Here is a 22,684-nt window from a genome sequence, read left to right as displayed (position 1 = left end):
AAATTTTATTTTAACTCATTTAGATTATATTATGAAAAATTATAAAATTCCTTTGGAATGGAGGCTAAGATAAATATTTTCTTTGTGAATGCAATTTTCTCTAACATTACACTTTTTTATAGATCTTTACTAATATGAGAACCATCATCTTTTTAAAAATTATTAATTCATTCAGTGCTAAGTTTAGATACAGTGATAGATTTGTCGAATATTTTTATTTTCATTTCGGTATCTAATTCTACATTTAGATCCTAATGCATCTAAAAGTATTTGATGTATTTGGACGAAATTTCTTTTTAAATGAGAATAATTAATATTTTGTTCCATAAAACTAAAAATTTCAAAATAATATTTTGCCCTCTTTCTATGATCCTAAAATCGCATAAAACATTTAATATATCGCTTTCGTATAAAACATTTAATAGATTCCTTTCTTAAATCTTCCATTATAAACTGTGCACTTCGTCTTCATAAACATTATTTTCTAATTACCGTCGATTGGAAATTAGTAAATATTCCCTTTGCTTTTGTTACGACTATGGATATTACCATAGTAAATATTCCTCATTATTTATCATTGATTAGACATCCCCTTATTAAGAAAAACCCTTGATTTACATGGAACTCTCTTAGTAAGCACTTTATAATTTGTCACTGAATATCGACATTCCTTTAGTAAGCAAATCGCATAATCTGTCGTTGATTATGGACATTCCCTTAGTAAATATTATTCATGAGTTGTCACCGACTATTGGCACTTCCTTACTAAATACCACTCATAAATTGCCATTGATTATAGACAGTACCTTAATAAACTTCGTTATCATGGACACTGCCATAATAAACATTCTTTATGATTTATCATGGATTTTCCCTTAGAAAATCTCGCTCATGATTTGCCATTGATTATGAGCATTCCCTTAGTGAGCACCTCTCGTGAGTTGTCATCGATTATGGACATTTATTTAGTAACGATTATTCATGAGTTATCACAAACCATTGGTATTTTCTTACTAAATATTACTCATGATTTGTGATTGATTACGGTCAGTATCTTAATAAGTATCATTTTATGAAATGTAGCCAACAATGGACACTGCTTTAGTAAGTTATCACTTATGGTTTATCATAGATTCTAAACATTAATATCACTTATGGTTTATCATAGATTCTAAATATTAATAAGTATCACTTATGGTTTATCATAGATTCTATAATATTAATAAGTATCACTTATGATTTATCATAGATTCTATAATATTAATAAGTATCACTTATGGTTTATCATAGATTTTAAACATTAATATCACTTATGGTTTATCATAGATTCTAAACATTAATATCACTTATGGTTTATCATAGATTCTAAATATTAATAAGTATCACTTATGGTTTATCATAGATTCTATAATATTAATAAGTATCACTTATGATTTATCATAGATTCTATAATATTAATAAGTATCACTTATGGTTTATCATAGATTTTAAACATTAATATCACTTATGGTTTATCATAGATTCTAAACATTAGTAAGCATCATTCTTACTCATAGATCATTGATCTTGGATATTCCTTTAGTAAGCATCATTCTTACTCATAGATCATTGATCTTGGATATTCCTTTAGTAAGCATCATTCATAATTTGTCATCGTCTATAGACATTATCTCAATAAGTATTTCTTAATATTAATCGCTGAATATGGATATTCCCTTCATTTTAATCACGAAATAGCATTTCTCTCTATTAAATGAAAAGTAACTGATTGCCCGAAAGCTTCCGATTAATCATTACGAGATAGTTAAATATCATTCGTAAATTATCACCAGTTTTGAAAATTATCTTAGTAAATATTACTCAAGCCATATAAATAGAGGAAATTCACTCAATGCTGAGTTAAATAATAGGAAATTTAGTGAGTCTCATACGTAGTAGCAACCTCTTTACTACTTCCTGTACGTACGCATAAAAAAAATGAAAAGTTTTGAAGAAAAATGGTTTAATGTGACAAGTGTGTGAGGAAAAACCGCATTTGTCTGCCTAGTTGCAAAGGAATGATTAATTGAATAATTTTTAGAATATCTCGGATATTCTGCAATTTCAATATCACAAAATGTAAAAAAATGGAAGCATTTCCTAGATTTCAGACTAAAAATATCGAAATTACTTTATTAGGTGACAAAATCCTTTTTCTTGCTCAATACGTCAATTTAGTAATTGCAGAATCAGCGAACCTCTTGAGCCAATTCATTGCGATGATTCTGAACAAGGTATTATGCAAGTTTTTCCTTTAATTTCTTTTGTAATTTGGAAGAACGTTTCTCGAGAGGTTATTTTCTTCTTTTTTTTCAATGCCAAATAAAATTTTAAGGAATTAAAATATGTAAAAAAAAATGAATTGTTAAATTTGTTTCTTAAGAACTTTTAAATGAACTGAAAACTTTCAGCCTTTATGAAACAATTTAAAACCATTAATTTCTTGCAGCTTCTAACACCAGCGCGAGTGCTCTCGCCGAAAGTTTTCTTGCATACTTTTTTGTAAAAGTGTTATTCCCACACCTGCATAGAACACCTGAAATATATTTCACGATTATTTCAAAAAGTGTATTTTTTCGTGTAAAAAGTGTACTTCTAATGATAATTCCAAAAATGTATCTTTTGATGTTTTTTCTATACAAAATGTTGTAAATCTCGTTTGTTTCTTACTTGGCATTTTTTTATTATATATATATTAACAGGTTGTGATAGTAATATACAAGAGGATTCTTAAACGTATCTAAACCATATTAGAAACACAAACAGGATTAGCTACAGGAAGTTGTCATCACGGTAATGTCCGATCGATTTAACATGAAATTTAAAATTTAAGAACAATATCCGGTTTCTCGCTAAGAACTCCAAATCTGGCCAATCGTCTCAAAACTCGCCAGATATCCATCATATGGTTAGGTACAGAAAAGTTAAGCTTTTAGGACTTTAATAGAAATTTGATACTTGCGTATTAATCTTCATTTGTCAGTGAGTGACCGCCCAAAAATTCGCCAAAGATCGTACGCTAACGAGTTCTTTCGTAACTAATGTTCTTTAGTCTTATGCGATTAATACTAAAGTTTGTCAATGGCATGCGGTTCACATACAAGTGCCAATGTTTTTTTAATAATTACATTTAAAGGAAAATTGCTCCCAAAGTTACAGCTTTGGTAATAGAACTTTATTCTTTAGTCTAATTGTGGATTAATTTTTGCGGGAAAGCCATGGCTTATGAGACAGCTATAAAAACTACTCTGACCCGCCCGACAAATCTCAATGACCGGACGCCGCAACAATAAAAGTATAAGTCCCCAGTAGCTTCACTGCTAGCCACTGATACTTTTCTTAAGAAGAAATTTGAAGGAATAAATACATTTACTGGATTCAACTAATTCTTCATTTGAGCAGAAAACGATTTCGGAATTTCTATTAAAAAAATAACGGAACTTTTCATTAACGCACATGTCATTCTATCGGTACCATATATATTTCGAAATGTAGGCATCAAATTCCCCAGTACAATGTTACAGATAATATCTGTGATCATAACATTTCTGATTATCCCGATCAGGGGACATCGGATTTTTGAACACTAGAAAAGAACAAGAAATCGCAAAAAATTCCTTTAGAATACGTTACAGATCGCAAAGAATTCCGTTCTCCTTCTTTGTGGGTAAGGTAAGATAATATTAAAATGAAAAACTATGAAATAAAGACAGACGAATTCAGAAAACTGGAGCAGCTGTTTTCCTTTTTTTATTTTTTGTTCCGATAAAATTCGTAAACAGATGGTTTTAATTAGAATGAAATAATTCAGTAAGAATTACAAAAGAATAGATGTTATCTGCTCGTAGTTCACTTTAAAAATAACATTAAGATATTTTATTAGTAGTAATAATACTTTCAAATATAAAGCGTAATTTAATTAAATTCTTTAATGGATGTTTATTTGCAAATTATTAAATTCCACTTTTTACAAAATTGTTGTAGTAGACGTACAACTCAACAAGAAAAAAAAGTAAACAAATTATTAAAAAAAGTTAACAGATATTAGGATTTCTAGGAAAACTATTCCGCTTGCTTGTTTGGGTTGCCATATTGGCGGCAAACTCGGTGGCACACTAAACTAGGATTCAAACCTTTCTATTATTACATAATTGGTATCCAACTATTGCTACTCGCTTATCACTTGTGCATTTCTGGAATTTTTTGTTGTTTTATAAATGAAACCTTTTGCTTAGAAGGGTAATCTCTCTACCAAAATACACTAACAGAAATGAAGAATTTAATTCATTTAAAAAAAGTTCTCATTTTATGAATCATAATTAAATTGCAACTTTTGTAAGGAAAAGTCATTTAAATGTATTTTAAATTATATCTAAAGCAAGCATTTAAACACATCCAATGGCCTCTGTTATAAGACAAAATAAAGAATAAATAAATTGAATAACTTACGAAACCCAACCATCCAATTAAAACCGTAGCATGGTCTAATTTGATGACGAAACAACATCTGTGGTCAGCAGACATGCGTGACGCAGATATTCCAACTTGTTTTAAAAAATTCGAATAACATTCAATCAAAGTTTAACTAGCAACACAAAATAATCAATCCTGGATTACACATTGCATTCTGCATATATGTTTACAAATTCATAAGCATCAAAGACTTCTTGCAAAAATGTTGCCACAAGATCTTTGAAATTTGTGAAAAACCTGCTTGTGGATGTGCTGCATCTAGGAATTTATTGTAATGCATGCCTATAGACATTAAGTTTGGTATTTCACTCACGTTTAAATAACAATACAATGCCATTTACCAGAAGTTAAATGTGCAATAAGGATTGCTTATTCAGCTTATGAAAATGAAAAACTTTTCAAGTTTTATTGGTGTTGTTTAACGGATAAAACGATTATAGATTCCCACTTGATTTTGTTGATGAAATCGGTTTCCTACTGGTGACCTCATATATTGAACTATACTTTTTCACAGCGATATTTTTTGTGTATCAAACAATGCCAAAAACACGAGATCGAAGCTTCATTTTATTCATATTACACTCAAAACTCTTTGTTGATGATATTGTTATTATTAACAACACCTTTTTTTTCAGTTCAATCATCAAGCCTACTAAAAAAAATAAATTCAGTATAACGTTGATTGGTTCAACGGAAAATAAAATATCAATTTATTGGAAAGATAATATTAGCGATCAGACACAGTCAGCTTTTATCAGACTTGTCTTATTTTATGGTTGATCGTAAGAGAGATTAACAGATTGATGAATAAATGATTATTTCAAATCAACAATGTGAAAATTATTGCTAAATCATTTAATTGCATTGCAGGGTAAATAACTTTCCCATGTCTAAAGGCATCGGCAGATAAACCTGATTGAGCAATAAAATTAAATTTCATATACAAACTATAACAAGCATAGGGTGCTTAATTGCACAAACGTTTTAGTCCAAAATCGATAATTAGGGGGATTTTGTTGCTGTCGAAAAGAAAAAAAAGAACACAATGAAAAGAGGGATTAAGTGAAATTTCATTGAAATTCGAGTTATAAAAAGGGCTCATATAGTAATTAATGACATATTGTATAAACACACAGGGAATAGTTTTTTATTAATCGAAATCAGGATTTCTTGACTCTCATACAACATTGTGGATGCACCGACCTTTGGATGCTCAAGATGAAGCACCAGGAATTTCTATGACTTTCTTTCTTTCTTTTTTTGTGGAATCTGGAAGAAGGCATTCATCTCTGCAGTCTTTCCATAGTTTACATATCAAATCTGGCTCCCCTTCTTTCATTAATTTCGGCTGTAGATGCCTCCAAACAAGGCAAGATTTTATAGCCACTCTATGATTTATGGTGGGAAAGATAGATATATTGCTTAATAACTCAAAATTGAAACCTAACTAGGACACTTTGAAAATTTTTTCAGATAAAATATTTTGCCAAATTAATTCAGAATCACACAAACTTCTTCAAGTCTTTCTTGGAGTAAATCTTTTACAGCAATTGAGTATCGTCTGTTAATTTATATCAAATCTTTTCAATTTAAAACATTTTATATTTTATATCTCTTTATATAAGAATCACCTAGAAATTTCTGTAACCCTCTTCCGGCATATAGTCAGCTTCTGTTTCGACATCCTTTTTAATTATGTATGAGAAAAATGAATGTGATCAAACCTGCCAGCGTTTATGAATGTGTTTATGGTTTCTTCTTTTCTTCCATTCACATTTTTATTTATCTTATATTTGGTAAAGCATGTTTTCTGTTAGTAGACCACAATATGTTTCAGTCCCATTTTAATGATAAGCATTTTTTTTTTAGTGCTCTTGAACGTAATGTGGTTATGGGATCGCAAACTTCACATTTGATTTGCATCGTTTTATACCGTATTGGGTCAAATTTTAATGAGCTGAAGTCTTTTAATCTTCCAGTATTATTTTTGTATTGTATTTGGATTTGGCGTTCTCAGAATCGAAGTTTGTCGAATAGAATTTTTGAGACAGTTTAATTTTCTTCTGTAAATTAAATTAATTTAATTAGTTGTTCATTTAATTATACTTGCTTCATTTCTCGATGTATATGTTTGGCAGAATTCACTATTTTATAAACTTAAAATATTTTTTTAATTCGAAGCCCACGTTCTGTCTCAGAAGAACGGTATTTGTTTCAAAACGATTTTCAACTGATTTGTGTTAAAGAACACCATGAATAAAAAATGATCCCAATGTGAGTAACAAAATTTTAAAGTTTATTATATATTTACATCTCAAATGAACTACAAATAATACAACTACAAATATCATTCCTTAAACACTTTTGCCAAAGAATATGAGATTTTCTACCACAACATCGTTAGTTAATCTGTGACAATAATTTCTGAAATATTATTAGCATTATAACAATTCGTCTAAACAATCACATTTTCTAGAAGTAGTAATAAAGCCCATGGGAGCAGAAAATGACAATCGATGAAAGAAAATTTTTGTTTTGCTGTAATTAAAAAAAAGAAAAGAAGCAGTTTCCCTATTTCTGAATCAAAATTTCAGTTTTAAAACGCATTTATTTTTACCACTCTTCAATTTTCGTCCTTATAGAATATATTTTAAGAATATTCAATTAGAATTTGAAAGATGATAGTGTTATAATTCAAAGTGATGACTGGGAAGATAATCTTAAAACAAAGTCTTTAATCTCTAATAAAACTTTCTCAGATTAAAAAAAGAAAACATTTTGTAAGATTTGGTGGTTTTAGAATATATATTTACAAAGAAGTAAAATGCCTGATTTCTCACTCAGTACATATTTATCAATTAATCTAGCTTATTTAGCTTATCAATAAATCGAACTTCTTACTTATCGTGATAATGCATAGATCTGTTACATTATTTATTTTACCGTCGCCAATCGTCGTACATCTATCCAAAAAAGGTTTAAGATGTGTGTGAACCGGCAGAGAAAATCTGTTACATAACAATACTGAATATATTCCATCAACTTTCTTTCCGTGGAAGTTCACAACCAGTCACTTGAAGAATCTGCCTTGCTGCCTCGATGCCTTCTTCTATAGCCGATTCAACATTGTGCGTGCGAATGTAGTTGGCGAGAAAAGCCCCGGCCAAGGCATCGCCGCATCCCACACTGTCAACCACATTTTCCACAGGTTTAATCGTGAACAGTTGATGACCGCCGCCCCCTTGGACCACGAGCAGAGGCTTGGAGCCACGAGTGACCACAAATATGCGAGATTCGCCTGTTTCAGAGATCTGATGGCGATGGATTAGTGTCACACATTCTTCCACTGTTGATGGAGAAAACAAATAAGAGCAATATAAAGAAGCAGTTTTAAAATACTATATATTTATAATTGGATTATATTTTATGTTATTTCATTTAATTAGCGTGATGTAAAAAATTGATCACAATTTACTTTGGCGATTCTCCCCCCCCCCTCCTTTTGCCGTTAATAGTGATGAAAATGATGCCATGTCCCACTTCCCATTTGATCAAAAAAATAAGATTCTTAATTGATTACAAAAAGATTTTTTAAATTTGTATGCCTTTTATATTAATTCACAGCCCTTCCCCCCTCCCCGGATTTTAAGGAAATTTGGGAGAGACGTTCTTCAAGACATGAGAAAGATTTAGCTTTTCAAAATTTGAAATTTAACCAAAATATTAGTTAACTAAAAATTAAATTCTAATATTTTACATCTATCTTTCGAAAGTTTTATCGCACTAAAATAATCGTTGCATCATTTTAAAATTCAAAAATTAACCTTTTTAACGATATTAATTTTATTTCCATTCAGATTTTTCTCTAATTTTAACAATTTTTTAGCACTTAATTGAAAATCAAACAGTAATAATGATTTTTTTTTGTTATGATGCAATACAAACTAATTTTATTGCTTCTCCAAACCATTCAATTGCGTGCTTTGATGGTGTTAAAATTAAAATTAAATTTTTTTAGGGATCATTAATTACGAAGTAGAGTTTATCATCTCCATTTTTGTTTCGTAATATATGCATTTTTTAAAAAATTTACACATACAATAATTTGTAGTAGACTGATTCCGATAAATACAGATTTTTGCATTGTCAAATAAAAATATGGGATTTTAAATAAATGCAGTCCGAATTAATAATTTAACAACCAGAAAAACCAATATTCTGGGCAGACTAATTGATAGACAAAGGTATATCTAGTTATAATTAAAGTTTGTATTATCATTTTAATAATTTGGAAAGTAATGATAAATAAAGATATATAGATCAACAAAACTAACAGTATCTTTTTATTATTTAAATTTCAGTTATTTTGTTATTTGCTAGAAATAAATGACAAAATGGAAAGGAAATTATTTTAATCCTTTATGTCCATGAAAATAGCATGGAAATATCACTGCTAAATTCATTTTTTATTTTTAAATAAATTTAATCTAAATTCATATTAACTCATAATATAATTCGTTTGCAAAATTTAAATTACAATTTTAGAGATATATTTACATTAAGAGTATAAGTACTTACAATTGTAAAGGAAAATAAAACTGAATCTCACATTAATATTTTTTTTGAAAAATTAATAACTAATTAAAAAATAAATGGAATAAAACGAAAGCAGACGCCGCCGCGTCTTACCTGTAAGGTCACCTCTGCCACTCATGGCTTCCGCTAAAGCCTTCACTTCTGCCTCATTGCCAAACAGTACATTCACTTTAGGAATTACCGCCTGTAAGGACTTGCAGTACTGTCGACAGACGTATTCGGCGGATAAACTCAAGGAGAAAATCTAAATGAAATCAATAAAATTAAATTAGTAGTTTAAATTAGTAGTTGATTTTGAAATCTAATTTGAGAATATTGTATGTCAGATAAAAACGCAGTTTTTCGCCTTTATATATTAACAAAATTGTTTTTTGATTGCATGAATTTGTCTTTCATTTTGCAAACATTATAAATCAAGGTTTATATAAAGAGTTATATAAAATAATTATATATAGAGCTAATCGTCAAGACCACAAATAACTTTCAGCGTCAGAATCCTATCTCTGAGAGTGTATAGACGAAAGAGCCATAATACTGTGTTGATTCTGCTTTCATCAGGATGACATCGCGGTTTAAGCTGCTTGCTCATGCCAACGAATTAATAATGCGATGCAAGAGCCAACTGTATTTTTCTTTTGTGTTCACGAGATTTATTTATATTTGGAATGTATTCCATTAACTATCAAAAACTTCTTAATGTTTTTTTAAATATCCATAATGCATTGTTTCCAATAAAAATACAACAAATTTAAGGACGAAGATATGCTTTATTGTAATCACATGGAACTGCTAAGTGATCCTGCTTTATATCTGTCACTGTGTTTAATTCCAGTATACTGTCTCCTTTTGAGACATTTGAAGGAAAGTCTATATTGAATCTCAGCCGCTATGTAAAGTGCCTTAGTTTTTCAGCTCCATCTAAACACTACTGTTTTGGGAGAAACAATATAACAGTGTCTATGATCGCTATTAGATGGTGTGTAATTAGCGCTTTTATAATTTTTATGCCTGTTGGATATGTGTGATGGTCATTTCAAACTCTTTACTGTACAAACAGCATGTTACAATTGTTTCTATACCCTTACTTTTCTTTTCATCGAATTGAATATCATTCGTAGTTTTCTTGAAAGCAATGAGTTGTTGAGACGTGGTAAAAGGAATAATTTTATCTTATATGATTCCTCACATATATTTAGAATGGGGCTGTTTGGAAATTAAATTCATCACTATCAATAGCAGTTTTAAGTACCTGTGCAGTGTAGCATCTCAAATGGGCGATCTCCGTAGGTCTTTATGTCACTGGGCATAGTTACTTAAAATTTACCGACTGAAAACGAAAATCTTACAAGTTAATCTGATCTTGGCAAACTATTCTGCATGTAACGTGTTCAGAAAATACAGCAAAGGATGAAAGAGTATAAAAAATAAACTATTTGCGGTTCCGGAAATGTCTCAATAGGTAAAAGAGGGAACTATTTGCATCAGGATTTGGACTGTTAGATCTTAGATTCTTTGGCCACCATGTTCATTACGTCTTTTTCTAATATTATTATAAGGGGGGGGGGACAGGAGAAGCGTGACAGTATACTTATTCACTTCAAGCAAGATTTCTTAGCTAGATTTTTTGCAACAAAAAAGATATGTAAGATATGCCTGGAATGTTTGAAATTGCAGTGAGACGACAACGAGAAGTCTTCTCATGTAACTTATCTGAACATATTCTACAAAACGTAAGTTCATTAAAAGGTTTACATAATTCATTCTGCTTGGTTTTAATTTCATATTTAAAAATCTTCTTTATCCACAACAGCTTAAATGCAGCATTCTCAGGTATATATTCTATGAGAAAAAATTTATTTATGATTTTTTACATTATCGATTGCAGTCTGGCCAGGTATTTGTCTAGAACAGTAAATATTATTTTTAGTTGTTTCAATAGCTTTTGTTTTTGCAGATTTTATTTTAATAGAAATAAGGTCAACTAAGACAAAAAAAAGGCAATTATTTAAGCAGACATTTTCATAACAAAAAAATGCATCAGTAATGCATAAATAAATTTAAATATATGTTTCTAGAAACGGCTTGCATTTAAATTAAAAAATATTTGTAACAGAATAAGTGATTTTGGTAGTGCATCTAATATAACCTTTTCCCGCAATTTTTTAAAGTATTTTTTTTAAAATTAGAGTTAGATTGTGGATGCTGATATTGAATGCGAAGTAATGTAACATGACAGAATCTGTTTGTGTAAAATTACACTTTTCAAAGGTAATAATTATTTCGATTACTTTAAGGAATATCGACATAATTCTGAAGATGGTGTGGATGAATTTTTTTTTTGAATTTGAAACAGTTTCTGCTTTCTGCCTTTAAAATATTAATTAATTATTGTTTGCCAATATATATCCTTTTAGGTAAACCTTTGGGAATTAGATTATGACTATGACCACTAGGTTTTGAATGCAGTTTCCTATAAAATTCTAATTGAAGATAACGGTAGGCCAGAGATTCAGAAATCAAACTGATAATAAAGAAAAGAAACCTAATATGAAATATGACTTATGCGGAGGAATACCTGCGAAGAAGACCGATGTTCAGCAAAATAAAAGACAACATCTGGAGAATGAACTATGAAGTATCCTTCAACAAAAACACAGTGGGAACTCTCGACGTATGGATGAATGACATCTGTCTTTAAGTGTTCAGCTCTGAACAGCGCTGCTGCACCTTGTCGAACGACCATGGACCTCTCGCCTTCGTCGGAAAGCAGGCAGGCACAGATACCTGTTCTTTCTTCAGGAAGTTTGACGTACAGTGGCGTGACACCTTCTGTCTGAAGTTTGTTTCGTAGCCATACTTCGTAGTCGTCACATCCGGTGCTACCTGGAAATTAAAAGTGATTTGTTAAAATAAAAATACATGGCGTCTTAATTTCATTCATGAAATTTCCTTATTGTTGCACCCAGAGTTTCCTTTTCAAGAGTCAGTTATCAAATTACATATGCAGCGAGCTTAATTAATAAACGGAAACAAAATATGATACACGTTTTTATTGATTTGTTTATTTATTTCTTACTCAAAGGTCACTAGTTGTTTGAATATTGATTCAATATTAGCTTCTTTTCTAATAAATTAAATCTTAAAGGCGTATAATGTTTGTAATATTCTTTGTGATTAATAAAGGAGAATCTGTTCACTTGGTTTTTTACAAGACCAAATGTTTGACATAGAGTCACCAAATTTGACACAATTATATTTTGGAGGTTGAAAATATGCATCGTAATGTGATTTTTAAAAATTTTTATTAATTAAAAATTAAGTGAAATTTCATTTTTTCAGCAATAACTTCCGAAAATATTATAGCAAAAAATATTTTCAAATCGTTTGAAATTTTTTTAAATAAAGAAATGAGCTTTTTATTTATATTAATTTAATTATATGGCGTTTTTCTTCGAATCTTGACAATTTTTAAAGAAATAACGTTTGCGTAATTTAACAGTATTCTTCAGTATATAGTGAAATTAAAACCTTTATTGTTTCACAAACTATTCAAGGGCATTTTTTTTCTCATTCTTCAAAGTTTAAGAAGAAAAATACTATTTATTTTCTGAACAGTTGACATGAATAATAAGAAAATGAAACAATAGTAACAGTAAACAATACCATGCAATGATGAGATAGATTTCTCACACAATTATGTTTTTAATGTCTCAATGATGTGATGGGACAGCGTTAGGGAAAATTCAGACAAACAGAACAGAAGTAGAAATATTAAAACAACGCGGCTTTACATCTATCACAATTTGATGAAAATATTTTGTTAAGGGAACCGTAAACGAATTATTCGTAAAATATTTAATTGAAATTAAATATAATCAATATTACTGGCAAAACAACTATTCGCCAAAGGCGACTAGTCGGTTACGTATATTTAGAATGATTCATTTGCATTTGAATTAAGTAAAAAAACTTTTCACTTCTATTGCAAAATTACACCAATTTTAGATTGGTAAGATTCCGGTGAAATAGGCAAACGTAAGAAACTGAAGCAGAACGTTATATTAAACCTAGTATTGGAACAAGTCGTTCAAATTTAGAATTATAATTTATGGATCATCCATTTTGAAGTTCCATAGTTAAAAGCCATTTCAGTATTAGTACTAAGGAACAATTTCCTAAATTCTTTGGCGTTCATACTAACCGGCAATGGCGACTTCTCCTTTTACTTCCAAGCTCCATTTGGCGATGCGGGCTGCATTCTGGGATGATCCACCCGCTGCCAGGCGAGATTTTGGATTATGAAAGATCTCTTGGAACAGACTGTTGTGTTCATCCCTGGCAAGTATGGAATCATCTCTCTTCAATCCATATTGTCTTCGAGTTTCTTCTCCTACCAGGACTACCATGTCTAGCAAAGGAGCTCCGATGAACAGCAATTTCACTGTGTCCTGAGAATATTAAGAAACAAATATTAATGATTCCTTAAAGTAAATTGATATAATGGATGGTAAGAATTAGAGCTTCTGCTCACTATAGCGATAAAAAGAAGAAGTTATACGCATTGGAGAAATTATTAGTGAAAAAGAGGAGTGTGGGGTTGTAAAAGTGACATTTAAAAATGATTCTTTTTCTGCTAAGTATTAATTAAATTATCTTAGGTGTACGTAAAAATTTGTAGATGTCCATTTTCAGTGTGTACTAATCTATATCTATTACTAACATTAAATTAATTACAAAACTAATGTATGTCATAATTTTGATTGATATATATATTTTAAAACCTCTTGCCATGTTCAAACTTTTGCAACTTTTTTTTTCGTTATTAGCTTCCACGTGTTTTGAAATGTGAAATTCATTTTCTGCTTACGTCCATTTTTTTCTTCTTTATAGGGATTTAAAAAAGGGAAACTTATATTCGAAAAATCCTTACACATTGGAAAAAATTACACCGGAGAAGTTTTCTTCCTTCATATATGATTTAATCGAAAAAAAATTGGTAATAAAACACAAACTATGTAATATTTTTCTAAGTTCTTCGTTTATACTCTGAAGTATTATAGGAATAAAAAAAATTGTTATATATCTCTAATTTTGTGATAGTTTAAGAAGTTAAAAGAATATTTGTTAGACATTTTACGTTTCATTTCATTATGATATTTTCGTAGATTGATATAAGGCAAAATAATACGAGACTTAAATTCATTTTGAATTTTTTCCGAATTTAAGATTTTTTAGAAAGGAAAAAAAATATGGTATTTATTTTCTTAATCCATGAAATCTATTTAATATCTTTAATCGAAAGAATATTTTAATTAACAATTTAAACAGTGATATTCACAATTTATTAAATTAATAAATGTCAAGGTTGTATTTTCATATACGCTTTTAAAAACAATTGTGGATTGAAAGATCTTAATATCCCAATTATTTTTATTTAATTAAATTAATTTAAGTTAATAATCGCAGTTATTAAAAATTAAATTGAAATATTCATAACATATTCATAAAACTTTAAAAAATCATTCAGAATTTTTTTTTTAAATTTTAGACTAGATAAAGATTTAAAATTATAAATGTGGAGTAAAATAATTATTCTTTGTATTTAATCAGGTTAAAGGAAAATATTTTTATAAAAATTACGAATGTAATAAAAAATTAAGATATCTGTAATAAATAAATCGATACTTTCAGAAATAAGCATAACCATAATTAAAAGAAACAGTGAAAGCCATTTTCCATTCTCCAGGAAAGGAAAGGAAATACCACAAATCACATTTGTAGAGCACTTGTTCCATCCCATTCAATGTTTTTCACTCTTTTTGGCATTTTGATAATTAACACAATTTTGTTACTTAATCGACCTGCCACCTGTTAGGCGACCTACTTTGATATACACGCAACTAAAAGTAACATTGTAATGATGACATTCATCTGTAATGACGACGAAGGATGCCGAAAATTTGAATTTGTTTCACATTCAGTTAGCATTGACAATACAAAATACATTATGTTTTAAATTTATTACTTTGTTTATTAACACTAATATTATTCAAATTTTTTTTTTAAATTATCACTAAAATTACTTATAAATACTTAAGCTATTTAAAAAATAGTTTTTTAATAGTTTCAAGCTTTAAGTAAAAGATACATGTCAAAATTTGGAGCTTGAAGAATCTGCCTTTGCTTTTTGCATTTAGAAATATTTTCTTTTGAAATTCTATTTATAAAAATCGCAATTTTATTTGGAAATCAAATTTAAACCAATGCTGAATTGTTCACCAAGCAATTAAAAGATAATTTCTTTTAAAATTCTAAACAGAAAAAGAGGTTATGAGCTAGAGTAATTTTAATTTCATATTTAACTGATTAATCTTTTTATAATAAATAATTAAAATATTTTGTGATAACTATGTTAATTTACTGCTACTTTGTCTCTAACCGAATATATTTATTATAATAAATAATGCCTTCTAAATACCGACTATTTATTATTTATATTTGGTGAAAAAAGACTTTTCAGTTAAGAATAGATGTGATTATGAGGGACTTTCTGTGTAAAAAAATGAAGTAACCTAGTACGAATTAAGCTGAAATAGATAATCTTGATAAGAATGCTGTGAAAATTCAGTGCTTACTAATTAATGTCATTTGCTTATTAATTAAATATCAATCTGTAATATACAACTAATTTAAATACAGTGCAAAGAATTGAATATTCTATATAAATTAGATATAGACTCTATTTTTTAAAAGATGCTATAGAAATTCAAGTTATTTAATGTTTGTGTCTTTAGAAGATTATTAAATGTATTTATTTCCACTTTCATTTAATTATTTATTATTAAATATGTTTGTACAATAAAACTAATACTAAAGGTGATAAAATTATTATAGTTTAAACTGATTTATTTAATGTGTCATCAGCATTAATAATTTTGCATCTAGGCTTAACACATTTAAATATTTTATTGGAGAATAAACTCAATATTTATCAAAAAAAATCAATATTCAAGATATACTGTATAGTAAAAAAATATCTGTGCTTTCTTTCAAATAGGCATTCGAACAATGGCAGTTGAAAAATCATACCATATAGTCAGTTAAAAAAGAAAATAATTCTTTTAAAACTCTCAACTTATGGCCAAAAAAAAAAAAAAAAATTAAGCCTTTATTCTTTGCAATTTAAAAATTCCAGAATCTATTAAATATTCAATATTAAATGACGGCCAACCTGTTACCTTTTTTTTCTATAAAACCAGCCTTTTCAATTTGTCTGAGACTCAAATTCTAAACTACAATATGTTCTTTCAATAACAATAACAAATAATAATTCATATAAATAAATAAAACTACCCAGTTCAGTCTATTTTCTGACGCTTTGTACACCAAGTAATTCTTTTCATTTAGTTCAAATTCATTATTATCTCTTTTTAATATAAAGGAATAAAATCTCATCATATAATAAACAGAATAATTTTATTTTTATGCAAATAAATAATCTAAGTGTCTGGTTTCCAACCGTAAATATTTATAAAAGTTGTGAAAGATACTGTGAGGAAATGTTTGATCTCTGATATTTCCTGATAAGCTTTTATCACAAGGAAATTGTTTAGATACCAAATTGATATTTTGCATAATTCGTGATAAAATTTAATCAAATCTATTTCAAATTTGAAGTTTGATTTCCTTATCTTATATTTAGCAAGAATTTTTAAATAAATTCTGATTCACTATGGAGATAAAATAAATGATAATAATAATTGATTCTTGTATTGATTGTTCGTACTCATTTGTTGTAATTTATCAAATAACATTCTAAGAATTATTTACTTAAAGATTAGAGCAAAGCCCTTTTTTCATAATACATATACAATTGCTTTATGTATAAAATTATAGCTATATTGTACAAAAAAATATTGTCATTTGTATTATTTTTATACAATGTATATCATTTACATTATATAAAAGTAATATTGACAACAAAAGATATGAAACTCATAAATAGGATTATAAAAATTTTATGCCTATTCAACTGAACATATAAGTCATTGATCTTGTCTAAAGGAATGGTTTGTAAGAATTGCTGTATTTTTTAAAACTATTGTTTATAGGGCTATAAAGAAATTTATTGCTGAAAAAATGTAAAATGCGATATGTAATTGAAAAATATGTTCTACGTTAATAACGGAATAATTTATTTTAGTAAGCTTAAAGCTCCTTTCTGAAGCTGACTGTTGGGAATAAATATAATAATTTCAAAAAGTGGATAGAGCTAGAATGAGCACGGCATTTTCCGAAGATCCATTCTACAGAGACATGGAAATATTTGATGCATTATATAATATGATCTTTATAACTTGAATCTTCTCGTTAAATCACTGTAGCCTCATGGAATTTATTGGAAATATCTTTAAAAAGCCTTCAGATTATTCATTGGCCTCTAAAATCATTCTTATGCTTTTTCTTTTATAATTTATTTCTTACTTTACATTAATTTAACAGTGGCATTTTAATTGATGTCAATCTCAGTTAATAAAGACGAAGAACGTCTGTGCATGTATGCCTATATATATATATATATATATATATATATATATATATATATATATATATATATATATATATATATATATATATATATATATATATATATATATATATATATATATATATATATATATATATATATATGTGTGTTTGCACATTTGTTGGCACTCATTATGCAAGCAGAACAAGCTAAACCTATATCTAAATAGGTAAAAATACTATTTCAAAAGTAAAAAGATGCATCTTGGGGATATTTTTAAAAATTTTTAATTAAATAAAAATTAAGTTAGACTTTGGCACCTTTACATGACAGTTTCAGAAAATAATATTTACAACATTTTAAAATTCTAAATATTATCATATTAATATTACCAATTTCAATGGTTTTAAACATTTTTTTTGCATAATTGTAAACAGTATCTTATATGGCTGCAATGAAATTCAAACTGTTTTCATTTCTATATCAAATATTTAATCTCTTGCTTTTCTTCCATTGTTAAAAGCTAGAGAAAAACGGTTCTGTATAAATAAGTAAAGTAAAGGATACTTCATATGAGAAATAAGAAATTGAATTTAAAGTATACCCAAGTACTATGAGAAGAGATATTTTTAAGAATTTAAATTTTGATTGGCACTATATTATGATGAGACTTGGCACAATTTAAAAGGTTGATGCACACAATAAACATAACAGATATTGAGAGGGCTATAAAAAATTACGCGGATTTAATATCTATCACAATTTGAAATTTTAGATTGCTTTGTTGTAGAATTATGTACTTCAGATATTACATTAAAAATTTAATCAAAATTAAATGCAAGTAATCTTTCTGGCTAAATAGTTGGCAGTCAATAAATTTTAATTTGGAAAAATATAAAATTTTTCAAGTACAAATAGCGATACTTGGCAGTACCATTTCGTCCTTTTATCGAATAACTTTACAGAAAATATTAATTTTATAGCATTTTATTCAATGACAATAAATTTATCTCAAGAACGAGGGTTTACAAAATCTACATCTAACATTTAAAAATCTTTTTTCCCTTTTCTTATCTCCATTTCTTTCATTGTCTTTCACTAGAGCTACACCCACAGCTCGTGGAGAAAAAAAAATTATTATTTGATAGCTTGTTTCCGAATGCGTGGGGAAATGAGTTCGAATATGAAACCATATAACAAGACAGAAATGTCAGAACTTCGTTATAAATCATTTCTTTAATATTTAAATTAGACTTGATTTGACCTTGATTTATAAATACAAGCTCAGTTATCACAATGTAGTTTCGAAAATTTCCTTTAGGAGAACATTAAGAAGTTAATTGATATTTTAATATCTTGGGATCAAACCTTTTTAGAGTGATTCAATATTCATTTTTAGGAGCATAAAACAATTAAGAATGCATTTTCCTTATGTATGCTTACAATTAGAATTATTGTTGCAATTATTTGAAAAACAAAACACAAAGAATGGAAAGATTTATATTTAAGATAATTGTTGCTCGAAAAAAATTATTCAGTTATATTCAGATATAATTTTTCAAGTTTTATATGCGTTCTAAATTCTTTTTGTCTGAAATATAAATGATTTTTGAAATTATTGAAATCTTGTAATAATAGCAACGATTTGAATCCTCTTACTAAAGAATGATAAATTGCATTAGCATTTAAAAATTATAAGTTTATTAAAAGTTTCATAATTCATACATTCATAAATTGTTCAATTATTACACGTTTGAAAGAATTTCCCCTATTCATTAATTTTCAACTGAATAAAATACATATTTTTTGTTTATAATTGAATATGTATATCTATATATTTTTAAGCAACGATTAATGTTTTAATTTCAAACTCACAGTTCTTACCTATTTTGAATTAGTAGTAGTGCAAAACGCTAGAACATTGTAAATTCAATAATTTTTGAACTTTTAAAATACTTTTTATAAGGATAGTAGCGTATTGCACTGTGCTAAGTAATTACAAAATGGAATACATTCCAGTAAATTATCATTTGTATGAATTTAAAGATTGAGAAATATCAAATAAGAGCGCACTTTATTAAAATTTGTTATGAACTCTTTTCAGTATTCACTTTAAATTTATCGTGCTCTTACAGGAAAAAGCTTACAACAGAAATTTATGCCTATATAGCAATATCAGCACTAATATTATTTCATACTATTCTAAAGAATCTCACGTGGTTTATAAAGCAGGAATTTAGTACTATAAAGACCTACAAACCTGCGCAAGAACTTTCATGTAGTGTCTTGTATGCTGGCATTTAAAAAGTAGCAATGTTTTGTATTAGTGTAAATTTTTGCTCCGACTTTCTTCAGTGCTTTAGATCGTTCATTGTTTTCATAAAAGATTAGTTGGGGATCCTTTATTTGTTGAGTAACTGGACTGGAGGAAATCCTAAATTCTTTAAAGATTTCTTATTTTGCTCCGTGGATAATTCACCATTGAGAGAAATCATTATATCTGCTAATAATAAAAATTCTTGTGTGCGTGTAATTTGGCACTCTACAGGCGAGAGCGATTTGACACAGAATTATAACTCGGCACATCTATATAATGTGCAGTATGGAGAAATTATTTTGTAAATTTAATTAATTAAAAATTAAGAGAAATTTTAATTTTATTCCGTGATCAATTACGAAAATATTACAGCACAACAATTATATTTATATCATCTTAAAATTAAAAAAGACATCTTTTTAAGGATACCAGTATCTGCTGCATAATATTTCTTTTCTATTTTTATTAATTTAAAATTATTTTAAATGTATTTTACAATAAGAAATTTCATGACTGAAGTGAAACTCAAATTATTTCTATTGTTAATACTAATATTTTATTATGGCTTTTTATCATTATTGATGTTCAAGATTTGGATTAGTTGTCTATGTTGAGTATACTTCAGTTTAAATTATGCGAAACATTCAACAAAATTTTTGAAATTTATTTGTATTTACAATTAACAGTTAATTTCAGAAACAAATAACGGCAAATAATGTTTATCTGCACCCATTTTTCAAACATTACTCTTTCCTGTGATATAATTGAACAGTTAAAGACATAGACAAAAAATAGAAAAACGCATAGCTTACTGAATAAAACTTGATAAAGTTTCCAACATAGAATGCGTTGACTAAACTTGATCAAGCTACTAACATGGAATATGTCTATCAAAATTCGAAACTTGAAAATATTTTTCAAAAGAAACCATTCGAGTCAAATTACATAAAAATTAGTTGAAACTTTAAGCGATCATTAATCTCAGTAAACCAACTGTGTCACAATATTCGACTAATCTATACTAATAATAAATACGAATGTGTGTGTGTTAGTTCTTTACAAACCAGACGTTTGACCTACAAATACCAAATTAGGCACATGTATTACTTGGAAAATGAGAAAGTGCACCTCGGATCGATTTTTTTTTTTTTTTAGAATTGTCAATTAGACATTTAATCAACTGAAAAGTAAACTTTATTATGGCGTTTTTCTGCGATAACTTCCAAATATTATTAGCAAAATTAATGTTTTTTAATAATATATGTATTTATTGCCTACCTTTCAACAATAAAATTCAAACTGTTTAAATTGTTTCATCAGATATTTATTCCTGTAATTTTCTTTCATTACTGAAAGCGAAGGATGAAGGATCCCATTTAATATCTGTGTAATAAAAGTCAAGTTACAGCATTACGAAATTTAGAAGAGATATTAGCCGGATATTTACATCTTAAATAATGCTATGATGCAATAAACAGAACTCAAGTAAGACAATCAAAGTAACATGGATTTTACTATTAAACAGCTTGGTGGAATCATGGCATGAAATTATATCAAAAAGACTTATCTGAAATGAAATATAAACAACATTCCCGAAGAATCAACTGATGAGAAATAAAGAAAATTAAATTATAACACCAGGAAGATTACTCTGAAAATGATGTTTTTATAGTATTATGATCAGGAGATTTGATTCTTTTAAGATACAAAATGAACAGAACAAATATCGGTCTATTAAAATTAAACGGCTTTGATATTTGTCATAATTTGATGCTTAAAAATATTTTTGGGGGGACTCATGAGCATTTAGTTCATAAGAGATTTAATAGAAAGTTAAAATGACCCAGACAAATCAGTACCAAATATCAAATATTTTAACAAAGAAATATTTCAAGGTAAAAATTAATTGATAGTAACTAAAAAAATACTTACATTCGGTTTTTGATGAGTTCCGTTGTTGAAAGAATCCATACCGTTTTGAAATTCTTGAAGCGACATATTTGAATGCCGGGGCTTCAGTTTGTCGAAAAATTCGGAAAGAAAGGAAATTAGTGGAAAAAAAAGCACCGCAAGGGCAACGGTAGTTTTTATATGGTTGTGTTGCCCATTTCACAATCCAAGATGTTTGTTACATACGAGATAAAATACGGGACAGAATAAAGCATAGTTGCAATAATTAGGGTTTTCAGTAGATAGTCTTCTAGCCGACATTTGTAGTGTCAACATTAAACGTCACTTAGAGTTAATGATGACGCTTGTAGATTTGCCGAAATTTATGATATACGTATTCTGAGCTGAGCCGTACAAAAGATAATCTGCCGATTAGAAAACTTTGATAACACCTTAGAAAATGAAAATCAAAAACAGATCTCAAGGACAAAGTTACTGCATTTAAAAAATTATTTAAAGTTTAACGGATAATGTTGCGCTTAAATTAGAAATATTGAACATCAACATATTGGAATTATTAACTATCCATATTTTTAAAAAAGGGTTTCAGTTGTTTTTACAGGATCCATTGTGAAAAATTGATATGAATGCCATTTAAATTTTAAAACTATTTGGGTAGTGTATTATCATACTTTTTCTTATATCATTATTTATAAATAGAGAAAGATAAATATTTTTCAACTTTTGTCTGATTTTGATTAAATATGGAACATTTGCATTTTAAGACAAGAAAAAGATTATTGTCAGTTTTTCAAAATCCAAAAATTAATTATAATTTTAAA

At 28.1% G+C, this 22,684-nt stretch overlaps 1 protein-coding gene across 1 annotated transcript; it reads right to left on the bottom strand.

Annotated features, from left to right (window-relative positions):
* Positions 1–6,787: 6,787 nt before the first annotated feature.
* On the bottom strand, positions 6,788–22,175 carry LOC129971539 (uncharacterized). Its single transcript, XM_056085775.1, has 5 exons — positions 21,885–22,175; positions 13,310–13,556; positions 11,684–11,991; positions 9,202–9,352; positions 6,788–7,858 (listed from the first exon to the last, which is right to left on the bottom strand). Exons 1-5 carry the CDS (start codon positions 21,948–21,950, stop codon positions 7,551–7,553), a joined length of 1,080 nt encoding a protein of 359 aa, XP_055941750.1. The 5' UTR covers positions 21,951–22,175; the 3' UTR covers positions 6,788–7,550.
* Between the last annotated feature and the right edge of the window lie 509 nt (positions 22,176–22,684).

The sequence above is a fragment of the Argiope bruennichi genome, chromosome 1 (assembly GCF_947563725.1).
Source record: "Argiope bruennichi chromosome 1, qqArgBrue1.1, whole genome shotgun sequence".
NCBI classification, from domain to species: Eukaryota; Metazoa; Arthropoda; class Arachnida; order Araneae; family Araneidae; genus Argiope; species Argiope bruennichi.
The sequence above is the reverse complement of the archived record's forward strand: the minus strand, read 5'-3'. Positions and strand labels throughout refer to the sequence as shown.